Source organism: Spermophilus citellus, assembly GCF_964194105.1.
Source record: "Spermophilus citellus genome assembly, chromosome: 13".
In the NCBI taxonomy this organism is placed as follows: Eukaryota; Metazoa; Chordata; class Mammalia; order Rodentia; family Sciuridae; genus Spermophilus; species Spermophilus citellus.
In genome coordinates, this window is record NC_138193.1 from 101,406,984 (window position 1) to 101,426,304 (window position 19,321).

Sequence of the window (19,321 nt, forward strand, 5' to 3'; positions counted from 1 at the left end):
TCAAGATAATCAACTTAAAGGAAAGTTTTGTTTTGGCTCATGGTTTTAAAGGTTTCCGTATGATCAGTTAGCCCTGTTGCATTTGGGTATATGGCAAGGCAGTAGTACATCATGGCACGAATGTGTGGCAGAGGAAGCTGCTCACCTCATAGCAAGCCAGGAAGTTCACCTTAGAGCAGCCTAGAAGCAAAGAGAAAGGAAAAAAGGTACAGGAGTCCCTGAATACACTTCAAGGGTATGCCCCCAGGGACCTAAATTCTTCACATTAGGCTTCACCCCTTAAAGGTTTCATCACTCCCCAAAACCCCACATGGGCTAGGGAATCAGGCCTTTAACACATGGGCCTTTGGGGGAATTTTCCATGTCCAAATTGTAGCACTAAGTGACCTATTCAATGACTCTAGGAAAGTGTGATTCAGTTTTTGCCCTCAGAAAAATCTCAAATTACTAGATGTTGATAATGAGTAGAAACTTCGAATGTTAAATCATTTTTATTTTTACTTTTTGAGGCAGGGTCTTGCTAAGTTGCTGATGCTGGCCTCAAACTTGCAATCCTCCTGTTTTAGCCTCCTAAGTAGCTGGGATTATAGACATGCCCCACTACACCTGGCTCTGAATGATACATGAGGTTCTGTTATAAATACCTAAATTGGATTTGTCACGTGGATAATGAATTACTAAATAAGTTGATTTTTGTTGGCAGATTTACAAAAATATTTAACATGCTGGGAAGAAAGTTTTCTTGAGGATTTTAGTAATGGATGCCACTGATGCTCAATGGTTAGGTTTATTAAAAAATGTCCAAGGAGGTTAACTGCCAGGAATATGTCATAAGCAGCTTAAGTCACTTAGTTTACTTCTATTTTTATTCATCAGTGAGGTTTTTATGTAATTTTGTTGTTTTTGTAATTGCTGAAAAAAGTAACTGTAGGCTCTAGGAATAGAGGATCAGTTGGAAAGTAGTGCCAATGGGAAGTTGTACTTATTAGTCATTTGTTTTAGTAAATGTCTTTAGCAGTGCAAAAGATTTGAGGAAGAACATTGTTTATTGTCTTTCTATTAAAGCAAATTGTGTATTAAATATAGTCATTATCCAGATATGAGTTGGTTTCATGATCTGAATTCACATTTTTTAAAGAGCTCATTTTGAGTTTCTTTATATATTGAACATTTAGAAGGCAAGTCCCTTTGACTCCAGAGTTTAATTTCTATCTTGAGTATAACTAATTATATAAGAGCGATGAAAATATGATTAGTGGTATGTGTTTTAATACCTTTTATTGTGACTTTAAATGCTTTCACCACTTCTTAGCTTATTTATTTATTTATTTTAGTTTTTGGTGGACACACTTTATTTTTTTATGTGGTGCTGAGGATCGAACCCAGTGCCCCACGCATGCCAGGCGAGCGCGCTACCGCTTGAGCCACATCCCCAGCCCCCGGCTTATTTTTATAGTAGGCATATGGTGAAAAGTTGACAGAAAGATCAGTTTTCTCGGTGATATGATAATATTAATGCACATTCTTGGTTCTTGACAAGTTATTTGTAAACCATTTGGATTATGCTTTAGTAAGTATGCAAACCATCACAGGACCTAAACAGGTTATTTGAGGTGCTTTATTTTTCTTACATAATCAGTAATAATCTTCCAGATAAATTAGCTAATGTTTAGACTGAATTAAATGAGACATTGCCATTTCTTGTGTCAAGAAACAATCTAGAATCTCAAAAAACTCTTCAAATTTACCTCAAGATTATGCTGGGTCTTGACCATAGAAAAGTTTCTATGATGGTAAATTCTAGTTCATTAAAAGAAATAATATTGGGCTGGGGATGTGGCTCAAGCGGTATCGCGCTCGCCTGGCATGCGTGCGGCCCGGGTTCGATCCTCAGCACCACATACCAACAAAGATGTTGTGTCCGCCGAGAACTAAAAAATAAATGTTAAAAATTCCCTCTCTCACTCTCTTAAAAAAAATAAAGTGTTTCTAGCTTAAAAAAAATAAAAGTTTAAAAAAAAAAAGAAATAATATTGGTGAATTTCAAGCTTTAATGACACAAGAATAAGCTGAAGACGATTTACACTCTTAACTCCTGAATAAATTTTCTTCTAATGAATGGTTAATTCAACATTGTGTAATCAATTACTAGAAAGGTTCTATTGCTTGTTAGAAGAATTGTCTCCCTAAGATCAGTTATTCAACTTGTAAAGTCATTAAATTCATGTCCAAATTTTAACTTTGTCATTTAATGATACCAACATTTATAGCTTAAAAGACAGAAGACTGACATTTCATTAAAATTTCTTTTGAGTACCACTTAATAGCAAATGTGTGATTCCCTTCCCCTTTCAATTTTATTATTGTCAATATGGAGATTATTATAGGAGAATTGAAAAAAATGTTTTATTCTTGTCCTACTGACTTGCCCACATTTTCTTCCTCATGATTGAAATACACAGTAACACTTTGAACTGAAAAGCTAATTTTTAAGAGCTGCTGTGTAGGGAAGGCAGAGGTGTTTATTTAAAAATTTTAAAGTCATTTCCCTGTAACTACCCTGGCCATTGAAAAAATAATGAAATCACCTCCATTTAGATGAAATCTGAAATTCCCATTCATTATAAGAAAAAAAAATGGTGGGAGTATTATAAATGAAAAAGTTAAAAACCGAGCCCTGATAGTTAACTTTGGCTTGGCACTCCTGTGTGTCTGGATCACATATAGCCAGCTATCTATGATTATGCCATAGTGAGCTTTGGGTCCTGTGTGAGTCCTAATGTGCTCTCCTGTTGTAGCATTTAAAAACAAATATTTATTTTTTAAAAAAACTATTGCTCCTAAATTAATTACTCAAGAATTCATTTTAGTAATTGCTCCTCAGGAAGCTGGTGGTACTTAGGTGTAGAATAAAAGACAGTTTTGGAATTAGTGACTGAAACTCAGATTCATTGATATCTGAGGTTGCTCTAGCATCATGGTCTGACCCAGCACTTAATTTAATTTAATTTTAGCTGTTGTAGATACCAGTTTTTTTTTTTTTTTTTTTTTTTTTTTTTTTTTTTTTGGCTTTTATCCTGTTTGCATTTCCTTAAATTTCTAGTGAGCCAGCTCCCTGGGAGTTTGATCTATCTCTAAATTCCATTGGTAACTCAACCTTTAGTAACCAAGCACAGAATAGCTGTTGCTTCCATACATGGAGCCACCTAGAAATCAAAAGTTTCTCACCCCTCAACCTTTCACCTTTTCTATTTCCAAACCATGTATTTCTGTAAGCCATTGTTGTACTTGCACTTCTAACACCAAGATATAAGCTGTAGGGGAAAAACCACATTTAATTTCCCTTACTGTACTCTCACAATGCAGAACATTATCTGTGACTCCACATATTTGGGGGACATTTCCCCATACATCAAGCAATCAATTCTGCAGAGGATTCTTAAGTAGTTACCAGCTATGTGTTCTCCTGAATTTGAATGCTATATCAAATGATGGCTTCATATCCCACAGGTAATGGCTCAGTCCCATAAGAATGTCCCCCACTTCTTATACTAGTCACAAAAAGGAAGTTGTCACATATACTTCTGACCAACCAGCTATAAATCAGAGGTTTTCTTGAACTTCTCCTTTGGTTTTATCAGTTTGCTGGAACAGCTTACATAATTGTGGAAAACACTTCATTACCCAACTGTTATAAAGAATATTACCAAGGATTCAGGTGAACCAGATGGAACAGATGCATAGGGTAAGGAACCTTGAAAAATTCAGTTATCTGGAAGCCTCCAGAATTCAAGAATTTTAGTTTATTGTATAAACCTCAGTTGGGTAAGCATTAATTCATTGGCCATTGGACAGTTCAACCTTCAGCACCTCTCTCTGTTCCCCAGAAGTGGGAGTATGTAGAACTGAAAGTTCCAACCCTCTAATCACATGTTGGTCCCCTGGCTACCAGTCCCTGTCCTGGGGCCAAGGGCACCCAGCTACCACTCAGTCATCTAATTAACATACAAAAGACACTTATCCCATCATAGTTTTCCAGAGCAAAAAGCTCAAACTATATATTTCACAATCCAGTCATGCACTGCATATGGAATGACATTTTGGTCAACCACCGGCCACATATACAATGATGTCTCCATGAGAAGGGACGAATAGATATTCAGTAGATTAGACAAAGGGGAATTAAGGGAGGGGAGGGGTAGGAAAAGGAAAGACAGTGGAATTAATCCAAAATAATTTTTCTTTGTACATAATGAACACACAATAGTGAATCTCATGGTTATGTACAGCAACAAAAACGGGGTCTTAGGCTAAGATTCCGTGCTTACATAATTATATCAAACAGAATTCTACTGCCATGTATAACTAAAAAGAACCAAGATGGGGAGAAAGGAAAAAAAAAACTCATAAGGGAGAAAAAATATTCCAAGAACATAAAATCAAAGATTAAGTATTAAAGAACTATGGGTGCTTATTGTATTTTCAAGAATTTTTGAAGTGTTTCTTCATTGGAGGGGAGAGAAAAATGTAAGTAAAAAAGTTAAGGTTCTGGGAAATAAGAAATAGAACAGGTTATATTATGAAAAATCCTGGAAGTTTAATTCTGAAGGGCAGTGATTTTTTTAACCAGCTATGATTTACCTCCCACTACACCATACCCCTAAAGCATATGGCAGAGTGCAGTGACATTTTTTTGGTTGTCGTACTTGGAGAAAAGGCGTGATTGGCACCTAGTGGGTAGAAGCTAAGGATGCTGCCAAATATCCTACTGTGCGAAGGTCAGCCCCATTGTCACCACCACAAACACAACAAAGACTCATCTCTCTGCAGTGCCAATGGTGTACCTTTGGGAAACCTTGCTGTTTAACATTTGTAATAGTATTCAGGCCTCCAGATTTTGCCAAAGATATAAGGAGGAGTCAGAATTTCAGAACAATAGATTTATGTTTTCAATTGGCCAAAGAGATTCTGTATATTTTTTCCCTAGACAAGCTATTTTAGGTATGTATGTATCTCCTATGATCCTATATGCAAAATTGTTGAGAGAAGTGAAGATGAGAGGTGTGGGGAAGTTATAACAAAGAAAAACAACAGTCACTATTTGGGAATTAGTCTAGAAGAAAGCATTCTTACCATAGGAGATAACAACTCTGCAAGTGTTACTGCCCCTTCCACATACCAATGGGACAAGAGGTGGAAGATTCTGGTATTGTAACTGAACCTGGGTTCTTTTACTAATCACTTTGAAAAAGGCCAGTGACTTGGTAGTTGTTGGCAAGAAAAAAGGCTTTTTCGAAAGCTAGCAAACCAAAGATGGGAAGTTATAACCAATAAAGGCCTTCTTAGGGAACTCTGGGGGCACAAAGGGCTTTGGGGGGGGGGCAATGGGCAGGAAAGCCAAGTACTGTACAGGGTCTAAGTCATCCAGGGCTTGTGTTTTCTCTTCTAGAATATCCTTGTGATAATGATCAGTTTCTGTCTCCTAGGGCAGTTCCTATAATTTTTTAGATACACATGATTGTCCTGCAAAGTTAAAGATGATATTTTTTCTTTTTAAAAATTTATATATTTTAATTAGGTATATATGATAACAGAATGCATTTTGATTCATTGTACACAATTACAGTACAACTTTTCATTTCTGGGCACACAATGTAGTGTTGCACTATATATACAGTGATTTTTTTTCTTTTTAGGGGGATATTGGGGATTGAACTCAGGGGCATTCTACCACTGAGACACATCCCCAGCCCTATTTTGTATTTTATTTATAGACAGGGTCTCACTGAGTTGCTTAGTGTCTTGCTTTTGCTGAGGCTAGCTTTGAACTCTAGAACCTCCTGTCTCAGCCTCCTGAGCTGTTGGAATTATAGGTGTGCGCCTGCATACCAACTAAAATGATTTTATTTAAGAAATAAGATTAGCTAATTCTTGGCTCATACTTTGATGTTAAAATCTGAAGACCCTTAGCTGAACTTGGTGGCTCATGCCTGTAATCATAGTGACTCAGGAGGTTGAAGGAGGAAGAATCCCAATTTTGAGGCCAGTCTCTGCAATTTACACCCTGTCTCAAAATTAAAAAATGGATTTGGGTGTGTATGTAGCTCAATAGTAGAGTGCCCTTGGGTTCAATCCCCAGTACCACAACAACAAAACTGAAGACTACCAGGTATTTTAAATTCTATAAATCTACAGAAAAGTTGCAGATAAGTAAATTTAATGATTGGTATCATTTAGTTTTTCAAAGAAATACCTAATTTTGCAGTCAATTGTTTTGGGGAGGAGGTATCGAAAGGCAACAGATTTAACCTTTCAGGCTGCTCCAGTCAGAGGTGTCATTTACAGTCATCTATGGCCAAGTTAGTGGGAGGCTAATAATATATTACTCAGCTGCATGACCTCCAAAATTAGTGGTTTTTAAAGTCAACTAAACACAAAGCTTTATTTAGATATTTCTTCACCAACAGTATTGATCATCCTAGGGTAATGTGTGTTTATGTCTTAGTTTTTAATCAAATGTTTAAAATGTTAAAAAGAGAAAGGAAAACTGAAGAAAGCATATAGGACATAAATTATTTTTGTACAGCTGTATAATGTTTTTGTTTTAAACTAAATTTTAAAGAGGAAACTTTTATTAGTTATAGTAATAAAAGTTTAATTTCTTATTGAAGAAAGGAAAGGCCATTTAGTGCAGCCCAAATTAATTTTGTTTGTAATGTCTCCAGTATTGTAAGTAATGTTTTAGGCTTCCGCATTAACTCACCACTTACCTAGCATCTTTCAGTCCACAAGCTCTCTTTGTAGTTAAGTACCTTATATAGATGCATCATTTTTTTTATCTTTGATACCATACTTTTATTATACCTTTCTTATATTTTGGTATGTCTGATACATAGATACTTACCATTGTATCACAGTCGGCTGCATTATTCAGTACACTTACATGCTGTACAGGTTTGTAGCCTAAGAGTAGGAGGCTGTACCATTTAGGTTTGTGTATTCTGTGATCTTCCCACAATGATGAGATCACTCAGCGACTTATTTTTCAGAACATATACCCATCATTAAGTGACACATGATTATCACAGTCTTTATTCTTGGAGAATATTTTCACCAGATAGAAAATTCTGACTTGCATTTTTTTCTTTTTGCACTTTAAAGTTTTGTTCTGTATGATCTAGACCCCATTGTTTCTGGTGTGAAGTTAGCTGTTGCTCAGATTATTGTTCCCTTTTATGTAATTATGTTGTTTTTCCTCTGACTGCTTTCAAGACTTTCTGTTCTCTTTGCTTTTTACAGGCATACATGTGCGATTTTTTTTCTATCCTTTTTTTTTTTTTTTTTAATTTTGCCAGGAATTCACTGAGTTTCTTGAATTTGTAAATTTACTTCTTACAAAATTTAGGGGAAATTTCTGGTCATTGTTTTTTCAGGGTTTTGTTTTGTTTTGTTTCTCTTATTCTCTTTTCTTTCTAGAATTCTAGTTACTTGTAAGTTTTATCTTTTAACCTTGTCCAAGTTCACTGACCCTTTCTTATCAACAGTCAGCTAATAAATTACAGTTACAGTACTAGTAAAAAACTATGGAGATGTTCAGGTTATCTCCTTATCTGTATATAGTTTTTCTGGTGGTTAACAAAATCAAATATAGCCCACATTTTCTCTACTATTCACTTTCTTTAACATCTGAATGGGTAAAACCAATTGTGCAAAGTTAGGGCCCACCTCCATACCCAGACCTGGCCTCAGACAAAAAAACCAAAACATTAAAAAACAAACAGAAAACTTTGGAGCTGAGGATACAGCTCTGTTGGTAGAGTGCTTGCCTTGCATGCATGAGGCCCTGGGTTTAATCCCCAGCACCACCACACACACACACACACAAAAAAAAAAAAAAAAAAAAAAGCTATAAAAAATCCTTAGTACCCATTCTTTATTTTAAGTGTAGACTATCTTCCGTTTTCTGGTTTTTAGTACTTGTTTTCCATTGCTTTCTATTGGTTTGTTTTTATTTTGTTTCTAAAATTTATAGTTAGTAGACAGTTTTGGTCTGATGCAAGCTACTTTACCATTACCAGGCAATGTAGGAAACTACATAAACTCTTTCCAAACAGTGATCCTGTTTGAGTTCATTTTCTTCTCTAATGTCTTGCTTGAAAGTGCTTGGTGAAAGCTTACTAAATAATGGAAGAATGAATGAAATGTTTACTTTGTTAGATTTGTTAAAGAGCTTTTCCAGCAAGTTCATGAGAAAAGAGTAGCTTACTTTCTATCTACATATCTACTTTGTTATTGTATGAGTTCTGATCTTTTGCCAATTTTTTGATTCTGTTCTTTCCTCTTTTTAAAAATTTTTTTGTATGTTCTAGACATAAGTCCTTTATTAGATATATAATTTGCAGATATTTTTGTTCTAGGATGTTGTCTTCTTATTTTAACAGTGTCTTTTGTAGCTAGTAGGTTTAATTTTAATGATGTCCAATGTGGTTTTTTATTTATGGACTTTGCTTTTGATATTGGTCTAAATTCATTACAAAACATAATGTCACCCAGCTTTTTCTCTTGTGTGTTTTAGAAGTTTTGTAATTTTAGGCTTTATATTTGGGCATGTGATTCATTTTGATTAATTTTTATGTTAAGGTGTAAGGTAAAAAAAAATGGTTTTGTATGTTTATATCTTACTATCCCAACACTGTATGATGAATAGAAGAAAGCTCTTTTTAATAGCTGACTTTTGAATACTTAGGTGCCAGTCAAAATTTTACGTGTTTTGTTATCTACTTCATTGTTAAAGCAAGTCAAGTCTATATGGTGGCTGCTGCTGTTGTCTTCATTAGAGGAAGTTGAGGGGAAAAAATTTAGATTACTTGTCCAGAATTGTAGAACTTCCAGGTATCAGAAATACAGTTTGAATCCAGTTCAATCTCTTATAAGCCATAATAAGGAATTTGAGCTTTATCTTTAGTGAAAGATTAAAATATGGGAGTCACTTGTTCAGAGTACAATTTAGAAAGATGACTGATGACATTTTTGGAAATTAGATTGTAGGATGGAAAGATGGGAAGAGGATTTGCGTTGATTTAGGTAAAGGTTGAGGTCTCAACAACCATACTTGCTAGATAAATTATGGATAGATTTAAGTGAGGTAGGAGTTTGACTTAGCAGAACTTGGTAAATGGTTGGACATTAAGTGGAAGAAAGGAAATAATTAAAAATGGGAAGAAAGAATAATAAAATTGAAATTTCCTGTGATATCTAGGGAACGGAAGGAGAATAGATAATTAGAAATTTTGAAAGATTTGATAGATACAAATGGTTGGGGGCTAACATGTAGATAGCTCTCAAAGCATTGGTGGTAAATGAAATTTCTCAAAGGGTAGAGAAGAGAGTATCTTAAGCAGAATACTGAGGAACAGTAGCATTTAAAGAGTGAGGAGACAAGTAGGAGTTTGATAAGAAGCAACTGGAGACCTAGGAAATTAAAAAGAATAATTGTCATAGGAGACAAAGTAGGAACAGAGAGTAGTACTAATGGAAGGGAGGCGTGCTTTCATATATCAAGCACTAGAGTTTTTAGAGTGAAAGAATTGACTGGGAAAAATTAGAGGATTTCCCCAGTAGAATTTGAAAGCTATAAATTTGTGGTGGTTTAGTCTTCAGTGGTCTTCCCACGGTCAGCATTATTAATGTGGGAGTCAAGGAGCCTGACTCAACACTATCACCTATAAAAGGTAGAAAACACTTTTTAGACTCTCAGGAATGGAAAGATATAGAAAGAGGCTTTAGTTTGAAGAGAACGGGAAGGAATTATTTTTAAGTTATAGTACTCATACTACAACTATTCGCACAATAATTTATATATTTCTTTTAGAACTAGGTCTAAAAGCAACACTTAAAGCAATCTATTGATTGAGTGTATTTTGCTACTTAAATATTGAGTGTACTAATTTTAACATTAAATAATAAAAAGCAGAGAATTTTTGAAAAATCTTAAAAGGATTAAGTAATACAAAATAATAATATAAAGGAAAACATAAAAATACACCAATTTCAATGTTTGAGCATGCTTTTTCTTTGTTTCCACCTCTTCGGGGATTGAACTCAGGGATGCTTAACCACTGAACTACACATATCCCCCGCCCTTTTTTTTGAGACCTGATCTTGCTAAGTTGCTGTGCCTGGCTTTGAATTTAGGATCCTCCTACTGAAGCCTCCCAAGCTGCTGGAATTATAGTTGTGCTTCACCGCACCCAGATTTCATCTCTTGCTCAAGAATAGTTTTCTGTTAGCATGCAGAATAATTCAAGAACTCTTGATCTCATAGTTTTAAAGTAGATTACTCTCATGTACTCTATTTAGGAAAACCTGTCACACAGAAATCTGTTCTTGCCCATCACATGCTAATATTAGTAATAGCAGCAATATAATGTAAAAACAATTATACTTTGTTTAAAATTTTCTTTCTAATTTTTGGTTTTGTTATTCAACAGGTTTGATCTGTGGATGAAATGAATCATGATTTTCAAGCTCTTGCACTAGAATCTCGGGGAATGGGAGAGGTAAATATTTACTAATACCAAGAACTTATACCTCACTTTAATTATTTGAGCTGTTAAGACTCATTTTTTTTTAAACTGTAATCTTGAAAAAATAGTGGTTATATTTTCTAAACTATATGGGTTTTATTATTTTAAATCTCTGGTTGTGTGAAATTATGTAGTTGTGATTTTTCAGCTGCTTTGTTTTTAAACCTATAGCAAGTAATTTTCAGTGATTTATTTAGTGTGATTTGATTCACTTGGATAGATGTATTATATTTTGGTAATGAATCATACATCATTAGCTTTACTCAGAAGAAAAACTTCCTTTATCCTTGTTCTGCCGTTTTATGTATGTATGCTGTGTTTGCTTATTGTTCATTATTCTCCCTTCCCAAAATCTCTCTTGTTCACCAAAGCTGTTTGCTAAATAAACTTCTAAATTCTTGACAGGACTCTACTGAAAAGACTTACCTATTGTCCCGTTGCTATCTATAGTAGAATGAATTATTTTCTCATCTGACTTTCCCTAGATCTTTATAAATACTTTTATTATATTACTGGTTACAGTTTGTATTATATTTGTCTCTCCTGTAAATTGCTAGCTTTGAATGCCTAGCATAATAGGTACTCCACATTTTAAAATTAATTTTATCATTCCTGTTAATCTGTGATTTTCTTTGAGGCATCAATTTAACCTCACCATTACATATTTTAAATCAGCTAAAATACTTAGTTTTCCATACACCTAATGAAATTTTAGAACATTTTAATTATGGAAACTCTTGTGGTCATCTTTATTTTTGTCATGTTCTATACTATACTAACATAGTGTGGACTTTGGTAATAGAAAATAACAGTAAACAGACCTAAGATGTGTAATTAACTGCTTGCACCTGGAGATTATTTTACTTTGGTAGATTAGAGACGGCCATGAGACTCACTCCATCCAATGCTGTGCTCTTCAGATGCAGAAAAAGAGTCCAGTCACTCCTTTGGGCCACAAGAGGGCACCCTGCAGCTAGCTAACCCTCCCTTTCTTCAGAACAGCGTTTTCCAAAGAGTTTGTCATTTTCAGAGGACTGATTTAAGGGTGAGTTAAGGTGCTTAAGCTTAAGTATTACCAAAATAAATTTGTTAGTCCAGTGCACAAGGTAAAATTCTGGGCCCTAAGATAAATTTGAAAGAGGAAATAAGTTTTTTTTGTTTGTTTGTTTAAAAAACTATACCTTCACTGCAGCACAGTGACTTGCTTAGGCATTATTTACATTATGGGAAACAAAAGAGGCAGAAAGGTCTTATATTCTTTCTTTGCCACTTGTTTCTGTGGTCTTTAGAAAAATAGAATGATGTATCTTTTTTTTATTATTAGTTGTTCAGAATGATGTATCTTAAAAGCAGGTTTGAGCAGTTTTTCAGCCTTTTAGTCTGTGGCAGACTTGAACTTCTTTCTTAAGAGCAAGTAAAGTCACATTCCTACATTAATTCTGATATTTATACTTTACTTACCAAATGTATATTGTTTATGTGTTTACAAATAGATTCTTTTTCCCCCTTTCTAACATTTGATAAATCTAAAGAGCTTTATAATTCCAAAACTTGTCATCATTAGAAATGGTAGTTAAAAGAGTATTTGGGGATGCAAAAAGGTTTTAGAAAAAGAGGAGGTAGTTTCAATGTATGTTATGTAAACTTAAATCCAGACTTTATTAATGGACATGTCAGATATGCAGAACAAAAGTGTAGTCACTTAGGTGTAGATTGCTTTTACTACCTGTTGGATAGCAACCAGTCAGTGTATCTGTGACCTTTAGCCAGTAAAAATGTATTCTTAAATAAGCTGTTTTTATGAATTTTTTTTTCATAATAGTTTACCAATTACTGTTGTTACCTCTAAAAGATAACTAAGAAACCTCAGATTTCTGTCTCTGGGTTTTCTCCCACAAGCCTTTCTATCTTTCCTCATCTCACAGGCAGCAGGGAACCTTCTGGGATTTCCTTCTTTGCCTGTCTCTCTCTCACCAGTCTTCTCCTTTCCTGACAGGTGAGGTTTTTTTGGTTTTGTTTTATCCCAGAATTCATTCATTGGAATAAATAAAAGCAGCCTTGAGTTTCTGGCTCTTGTGTTTTCTAAAATTGCTTGTTTGGTTTTTTTGTGTGTGTGTGTGTTTTTTTTTTTTTTTTTTTTTTTTAAATGGTAATGCAAAATCCTTTTTTTAATGGATTGTTCTATTCTTTTTATGGTAAAGTTTTGCTTATTATATTTTAAGTGTTGTAAATTTCTAATGTACAAAGCACTGCATCTACATATAGGATTCATTTCAAATGTACTGTTTTTTGTAGATCACAGTAGCTTTACAAGTCATCATCAGAAGGACGATCTCTTGGTTGTTCATCCAGAAATAGAAACAGATTTGTATTCATCTATTCATGCTTGCCCTTTCTTTTTTAAAAGCCTAATAGCAATTTTTGTCTAAAGTTCTGCTGATTTGCATTATGTCACATGGATTAAAAAGAGCAAAGCATGCATAGGAGATATTTAGCATTGTTAATATACGTAGTGCACTTCAGAGGCACATTCCTATTGTCATCTCGAGGCTATTAGGCTGGATACTTGTTTATTTTTTACATAATGGAGAAAAGGACCTTGCCTGAAATTTCTTTAGGGAACCCAGAATTTAACTTTAAAATCATTGAATTAGTATGTTTAATTTTGAGAACATTTTCATAGCTTAGTACGATAAATAATGCTCTTTCCTTTTTCTGATACAATAATTTTTAAAGTAAATTTTTGCATCAAGATCCTAGGTAGTATGGTAAAGTGGAAAACATTAGATAGGGTAGTAATGAAACTTCTCTTTTTTCAGATCTCTCACTAGTGCTATGAGCTTGAGTAAGATTGACTTATTTTGAAGCAGAAATAGAAATAATGTGTTGTATGAGTCACATCTCTCAAATGCTCTAACTTTGAGCAGTTATGGATAGCTTTTAGGGATAGTGTTTAAAAAGTTGATCATAGTTTATATAAATCCTGTCTCAGTAATTCTATACTAAAAGTTTGTCCATGATAACAGGAAGAATATCACAGTATCTTAAACTGCTTTCATTTTTAAATAGTGGAAATTTTCAGAAATATCAATGAATTAGACTATAATTGAAAAGAACTCTCTGGTAGTTAAATGTAAAGAGAAAGACCTTAGAATTAAACAGATACAGGGTTTCCAATTCGATTGCTGCCATTTACTAATTATATGTATAACCTTGATCAATTTAACTTTTGACTCTCGTTTTCTTATGCAGAATGTAACTATAGCAACTGTCTTTCCTAAATAATAGGGTTTAAACTTCCCCCTAGAATAGTCAAACTGACTCAAGAAAAAAAGAAGGCATACAGCTCTTAGACAAAATCTTTGTAATGAATGATGTAATTCTTTGAAATAATCAGCCCAGCCAGTTTAATGTTGCAGATGAGTAGTTGTCTCATGTATAATATTAAAAGATTTCTATTTTGAGGTTTGTAAAAGCTTCTAATATTTATGTAACTGCTGTGTGTTGGTTGTGTTAAGTGGTTTACTTATGTTATTTCATTCTAGTTTTATAACTTTTACGACCAGTGCTTATTATCTTTCCTTTTGAGATAAGGAAACAAGTTCAGAAAGAATAATTAACTGGCCCAAGGCCACACCACATAATAATACCTGAATGCAGTTTGAACTCCTGCCTGTCTTGACTATTTATAATGCTATTTTCCTTTGGAAATGTCTATATTTGTTGTTAGTTGGTTAGTATTAAGGGATATTAGGAATGGAGAAGATGGGGAAGAGATATGAATTGAAAAATCTAAAAATATTAAAATATTATATCCTTAAAAAAATGAAATCCAGAAAAGCACCATTCTTAGGTTTTAGGAAATTGCTTTCTGTTTTTTGTTCCCTGTACAACTTGGGTTTTAGCATCTGTTTTTGTCTTTTATGAACTTGTATTTTAAGTAGAGAGACCTTGCATCATGATTTGCCCAGGATAATCCAGTTACATATCTGTTACGATATAATTATTATAATAGCATCCCTTTTTTCAAAAGTGTCCTAGTTTGGATGATGTTATATGAGCACTTAATTTAAAACAATAATGTGGGCATTTAGTTTTAAATTCTTCTAAGTCCTTGGATTATCTTTATTTGGCTGTCTTAGGATTTTATGTAACTGTTTATATTAGAGAACTCTGATGTATAAGTGTAATTCAGTAAATGCTAGAGTGGGAATTTTTTTTCTCTTATTAGTGCGGGAATTTGATTTAATTTTATTTTTGAAACAATGTGCTGGGGTGCTTTTTTTTTTAAATGGGGAAGACAAGCCATAAATACTCTCGAAGGAAAGAACATCGTATGTACACTCAGTCATATCTGAGATGAAGGATAGGTCAGGTTGACAAGAAATACTGAGTGTACTGACCTTAATTTAGAGTTTCTATGAATTAGGGAATAAATAAAAAGTGGTAGTGAATAATATAATATTTAAGGATTTTAAGCCTTGTTTTTTATATTTCTAAGAAAAATCTCTGGGGGCAAATTTACATCAATTTATTGTTTAACCTCTAAAAACTTTTTTTAAACTGATCTTTTTTTCTGAATTGTTGCCTGCTCTTAGATTTAGTCCATTTTAACCTGTTCCTGGTCAGAAGATAGTGATTTCTCGAAAAGTATTTGAGTCACTGTCTGAATTGCCACAGAAAGCAAGTTCTAGAATGTTTAGATCTTTGGTAGAAGTATTAAGTTTAACTACTAAATTTGTTTCCTATGCACGATAATTTGTGTTAACAAGAGAGTTGTAGTACAGTGCTTTACAAAAATATTCACACTTGGTAAGTGTTAACAGATTTTTTTCCCCCATGTTTCTGTTTTTTATACCTATTTTGGATTCCTTATTTGTTATTCTTGTTTTGACACTGACATGTTTTTCTTCATGAAGTATGGGCAAAACAATTCTTTATTTCAGGGATAGTTTTCATCCTTCTGAAATGACTTGCTTATGCAATGTTTTTAAGAGATTAATTTGGGTTTTACTATGAATAAATGTTTATTTAAATATATCAAATGATGCTGTAATATTAGTATTATCAGCTTTTTATTTTGTTTGAATATTTATGTGAATCTTTTATAGTGATTTTTTTTTAATTGAAGGAATGGAGCTATTGTAGTTTAATTACTGTGAACTTTGGTAAGAGTAGATGATTGTGTAAAATATCTATAATTATTCATAGCCAAGAAGATCCTAAATGCAAAAACTTTTCTATTTTAAAAAACAGAATTTTGTTTCCTTTAAAAATTTGCTTATTTAGCAAAAGATCTGTGAAATGGGAACAAGGCTAAATTGATATTATCCCCCTATCTTCAGAGCTGCTTCTCCTGATCTACTCCAAACATCACCACAAACTCCTCCACCCCCCTAATTTTAGTCAATGACACCTATCATTATCTTTTTAATCCAGCTACTAAGGTTGTATCCCTTTTATCCACCTTTTCCCATTATCCATATTCAGGTCCAAATTTGACTGTCTAGAATGCTTCTCAGATCCATTTTATTTTCTCAGTTCTTTCTGTTAGTAGTACCCTATTTCAGTTCTTGCTGCTTTGACTCTATTGTAATTTTCCTAAACTGGTCTCTTTGTCTCTAGTCTTTCCCCTTCTATCTCTTATTCCTTACAACTTGAGTTGTTTTTCAAAACAGCTATCTTGCCAACCTGTCTTGATTTCTCTTGTTACTTAAGTATAACATCCAATTTATTTAACATGTCTCCTAAGAGTCCTCATAATTGACCTGGTTAGCTTTACCAGTATTAAGTCTTGGCCTTCCAACATCTGTTTCTCTTATATGCTGTTCTCCACATGTTACATTTTCTAAAGTTTTGCCTTCGTTTGTGCTTGACTGTATTTTATTTATGCTTTTTTTCCTTACCTTGCCTTCCCACTTTCAACCTCTAGCGCCCCCCACCCACAGTATATTCTCTCTCAGACCTCAATTCAAGTATTAGTTGTATTTTATCATAGTCTATGTTTATGAGCTCTGAAGATGTGAGCATGCCCTTAAAGAAGCACACATAGGTAATTTAGTATGATATGTATTTTACTAGAAGTATACACATGTTTGATTATTAGCACTAAAGGACTGGGCACCTAATTATGGGCTGAGAGTGTCTTATTTATGAATGCTTATTTAAAATATCAAATGTATGTCTCAGAAAGATTGTATATTCAAACAGATATGCCAAGGCTGTCTCCTGAGCATCACATATAGTAGCAAGGAAAGACCTGAATGGATATTAAAGAATAGCTAGGAATTATACATTTTGATTAACTCAATTTTTACATGGTGTATATGTCACCATGTAGACTATCTAGCATAGGGCCTTAAGATTGTTATTTCAAAAGTATCTGTAGGTTTTTTTCTGTGTGTGTTTTCTATCATCTATAGCTTTCTGATTTGGTATTGGTGGATTCATAGTATTCAGGAGCTAGTAAGAATTGTGAAATTCACTGTCATTGAATGGCTGAAGTAAGAAAGAAAAAATATTTTCTATCCTGGATGTTGTAGGATAGGAGGTTGTCCAAAGGCAGTTCTTGAAAGTAAAAGAAAAATGTTAATCATTCTTTTAATGATCTCTTTTTGAGTAAGAAGTTTAATAGGCATTTTGAAGAAATTTACATATAAAGAAAACCACATAAGAAAAATGTTTGAAAAAACAGTAGTCAGAAGTGTACTTTAATTTATTGTTTAGATTCAGAATTATTAGAACCAGTACATAAACATAAACAGGGAGTTATTTTACTGTTAATGGAAAATTTAGAAAAAATCATTCTCATTTTCATTAGCATCAAAAACTAATGTGTACTATTAGTGATATGTTTGCTATTCCCTTTGGATTCTTTGTAATTTGAATAAAATTTAAATGTAAATTTTTCCTCCCAAATAGCTTTTGCCTACCAAAAAGTTTTGGGAACCTGATGATTCAACAAAAGATGGACAAAAAGGCATATTTCTTGGGGATGATGAATGGAGAGAGACTGCATGGGGAACTTCTCGTAAGTTATTGTTGTATGCATGAGAATTATGAATAAACTCAATGTTTGTTTTGTGTTTTTCCAGTCCCCACCCTGGCCCTGGCCCTAGGGTGTCACCTGTCTTTCCCCCACAGCCCTCCACCTCAGTGTTTTTTAAAACCTTGCCTATCCCTAAATAGTATTCAGAGAAAAATAGGATCTTGTAAGTCATTATAATTCACATTTTCTTGTGGTAGTTAACCCTTGTCTGTGGCATACTTACTTGATTAGTACGGTTAATTGATTAGATGTGTTTATCACATTAAGGCCTTCTTAAGGTTTTTGTTGGTTTTTTTTTTTTTTTTAATTCACTCTGATTATAAAATTTGAGTTACCACTAAAAAAGAGGACCTATTTGTTGAACCATAAGAAGTTTTACTTTTAAACGGTCTTGTATGATAATAACTGATTTATCTAGTTGTTGCTCAGTTAAGCTTTATTAGACATTGGCCACATCCAGAAAGGAAGTTAATTGTCTTAGTGACATAAAACTCCTAGAAAAGTGCAGATGAATGTTTTTGATTTCCAAAAGGAGTGAGGAGACAGTTTGAGCTAAGAAACTCTTAAGGAGAAAAGGAACTGGCATGTAAGGAATATAACTTGTAGGAGTTTCAGTATTTATTGGTAAATTGAAAAACATAGTTGTAAACCATTATATATTGGAAATGTTTTTGATTAGTAAAATTTGAGAGTTGTACAGACAGAACTGTTAACATAAATTTTACAAATAAGTTTTCTCTTTTTATTGCTGAGTTTAATGCAGCTTGCTTTACCTATGCAAAATGCCCAAAGTAATAAAAAACCAAATTCCCCAATAAAACTATTGCCTAAAAGCTAAAACTCAAAGGTTAGGGAGATCTAAAAGAAGTTTTAATTTCATTTTCAATCAAATAGATCAAAAACTTTTGGTAATAGCTAATTTAGGCTGGTATTTCCTTAAAATATTGGAAATTTTCTTTCAGTTTAGTGCTAACAAACAGGTAATATGCCAGGTTTGGGGAACAGAAACATACTAGACCCATAACGTATTCACATGCAAAGCATTCTGAGCAGAACATGGAAATGAAAGATTATTTTCAGGATGGAAGATAGAAGAAATATCAAATTTATCATTTTAGTCGGTTCTTCTATCGTTTCTCCCAAGTTTTAGTTGCATAGATTAAGATTTTGATGATGAATACTAGTCTTTTACCAAAAAACATGAGAAAACTAGAAATGAATGGAATTTTATTTACCTAACAAACATTTAGTAGATTTCAAGCACATACAAATATGAATAATACATTCCTTGTTTAAAGGATTTGTCATTCTAAGATTTTCCATGAGTGCAGGAGACCTACTCCTATACCATACTCATTGTTTGCTATTTTAGTCAGCTGATTCTCTGCTGCAACTAAAGAACCCGACCAGAACCACTTTAGAGGAGGAAAGGTTTATTTGGAGGCTTATAGTTTCAGAGGTCTCAATCCATAGACCACAGGCTCCATTCCTTGGGGCTCCAGGTGAGGTAGAAAATCATGGTGGAAGAATGTGGCAAGGGAAACAGATCACATGGTGATCAGAAAGCAGAGGTCTCCACTTTCCAGATGAAAATATAAACCCCATAACCACACCCCACCTGCCTCCAGTTATCACTCAGTGAATCCCATCAGGGAGTAATTCACTGATTAGGTTAAGGTTGTAGACC

The 19,321-nt window shown here is 33.7% G+C and overlaps 1 protein-coding gene across 8 annotated transcripts in view; it reads left to right on the plus strand.

Annotated features, from left to right (window-relative positions):
• Positions 1 to 19,321, plus strand: part of PUM2 (pumilio RNA binding family member 2) — an 86,912-nt gene that overhangs the window by 12,057 nt on the left and 55,534 nt on the right. For 6 of the 8 annotated variants that reach the window (XM_081264544.1, XM_081264546.1, XM_081264543.1 and 3 more), the window contains exons 2-3: positions 10,491 to 10,559; positions 17,508 to 17,616. In XM_081264544.1, the coding sequence (XP_081120670.1) occupies positions 10,509 to 10,559; positions 17,508 to 17,616 (160 nt within the window). In that variant the 5' untranslated portion in view covers positions 10,491 to 10,508. Of the gene's footprint in view, positions 1 to 10,490; positions 10,560 to 11,496; positions 11,632 to 12,511; positions 12,583 to 17,507; positions 17,617 to 19,321 lie in introns of those variants that run through there. The other 2 variants (XM_081264547.1, XM_081264542.1) reach the window with 2 other exon arrangements.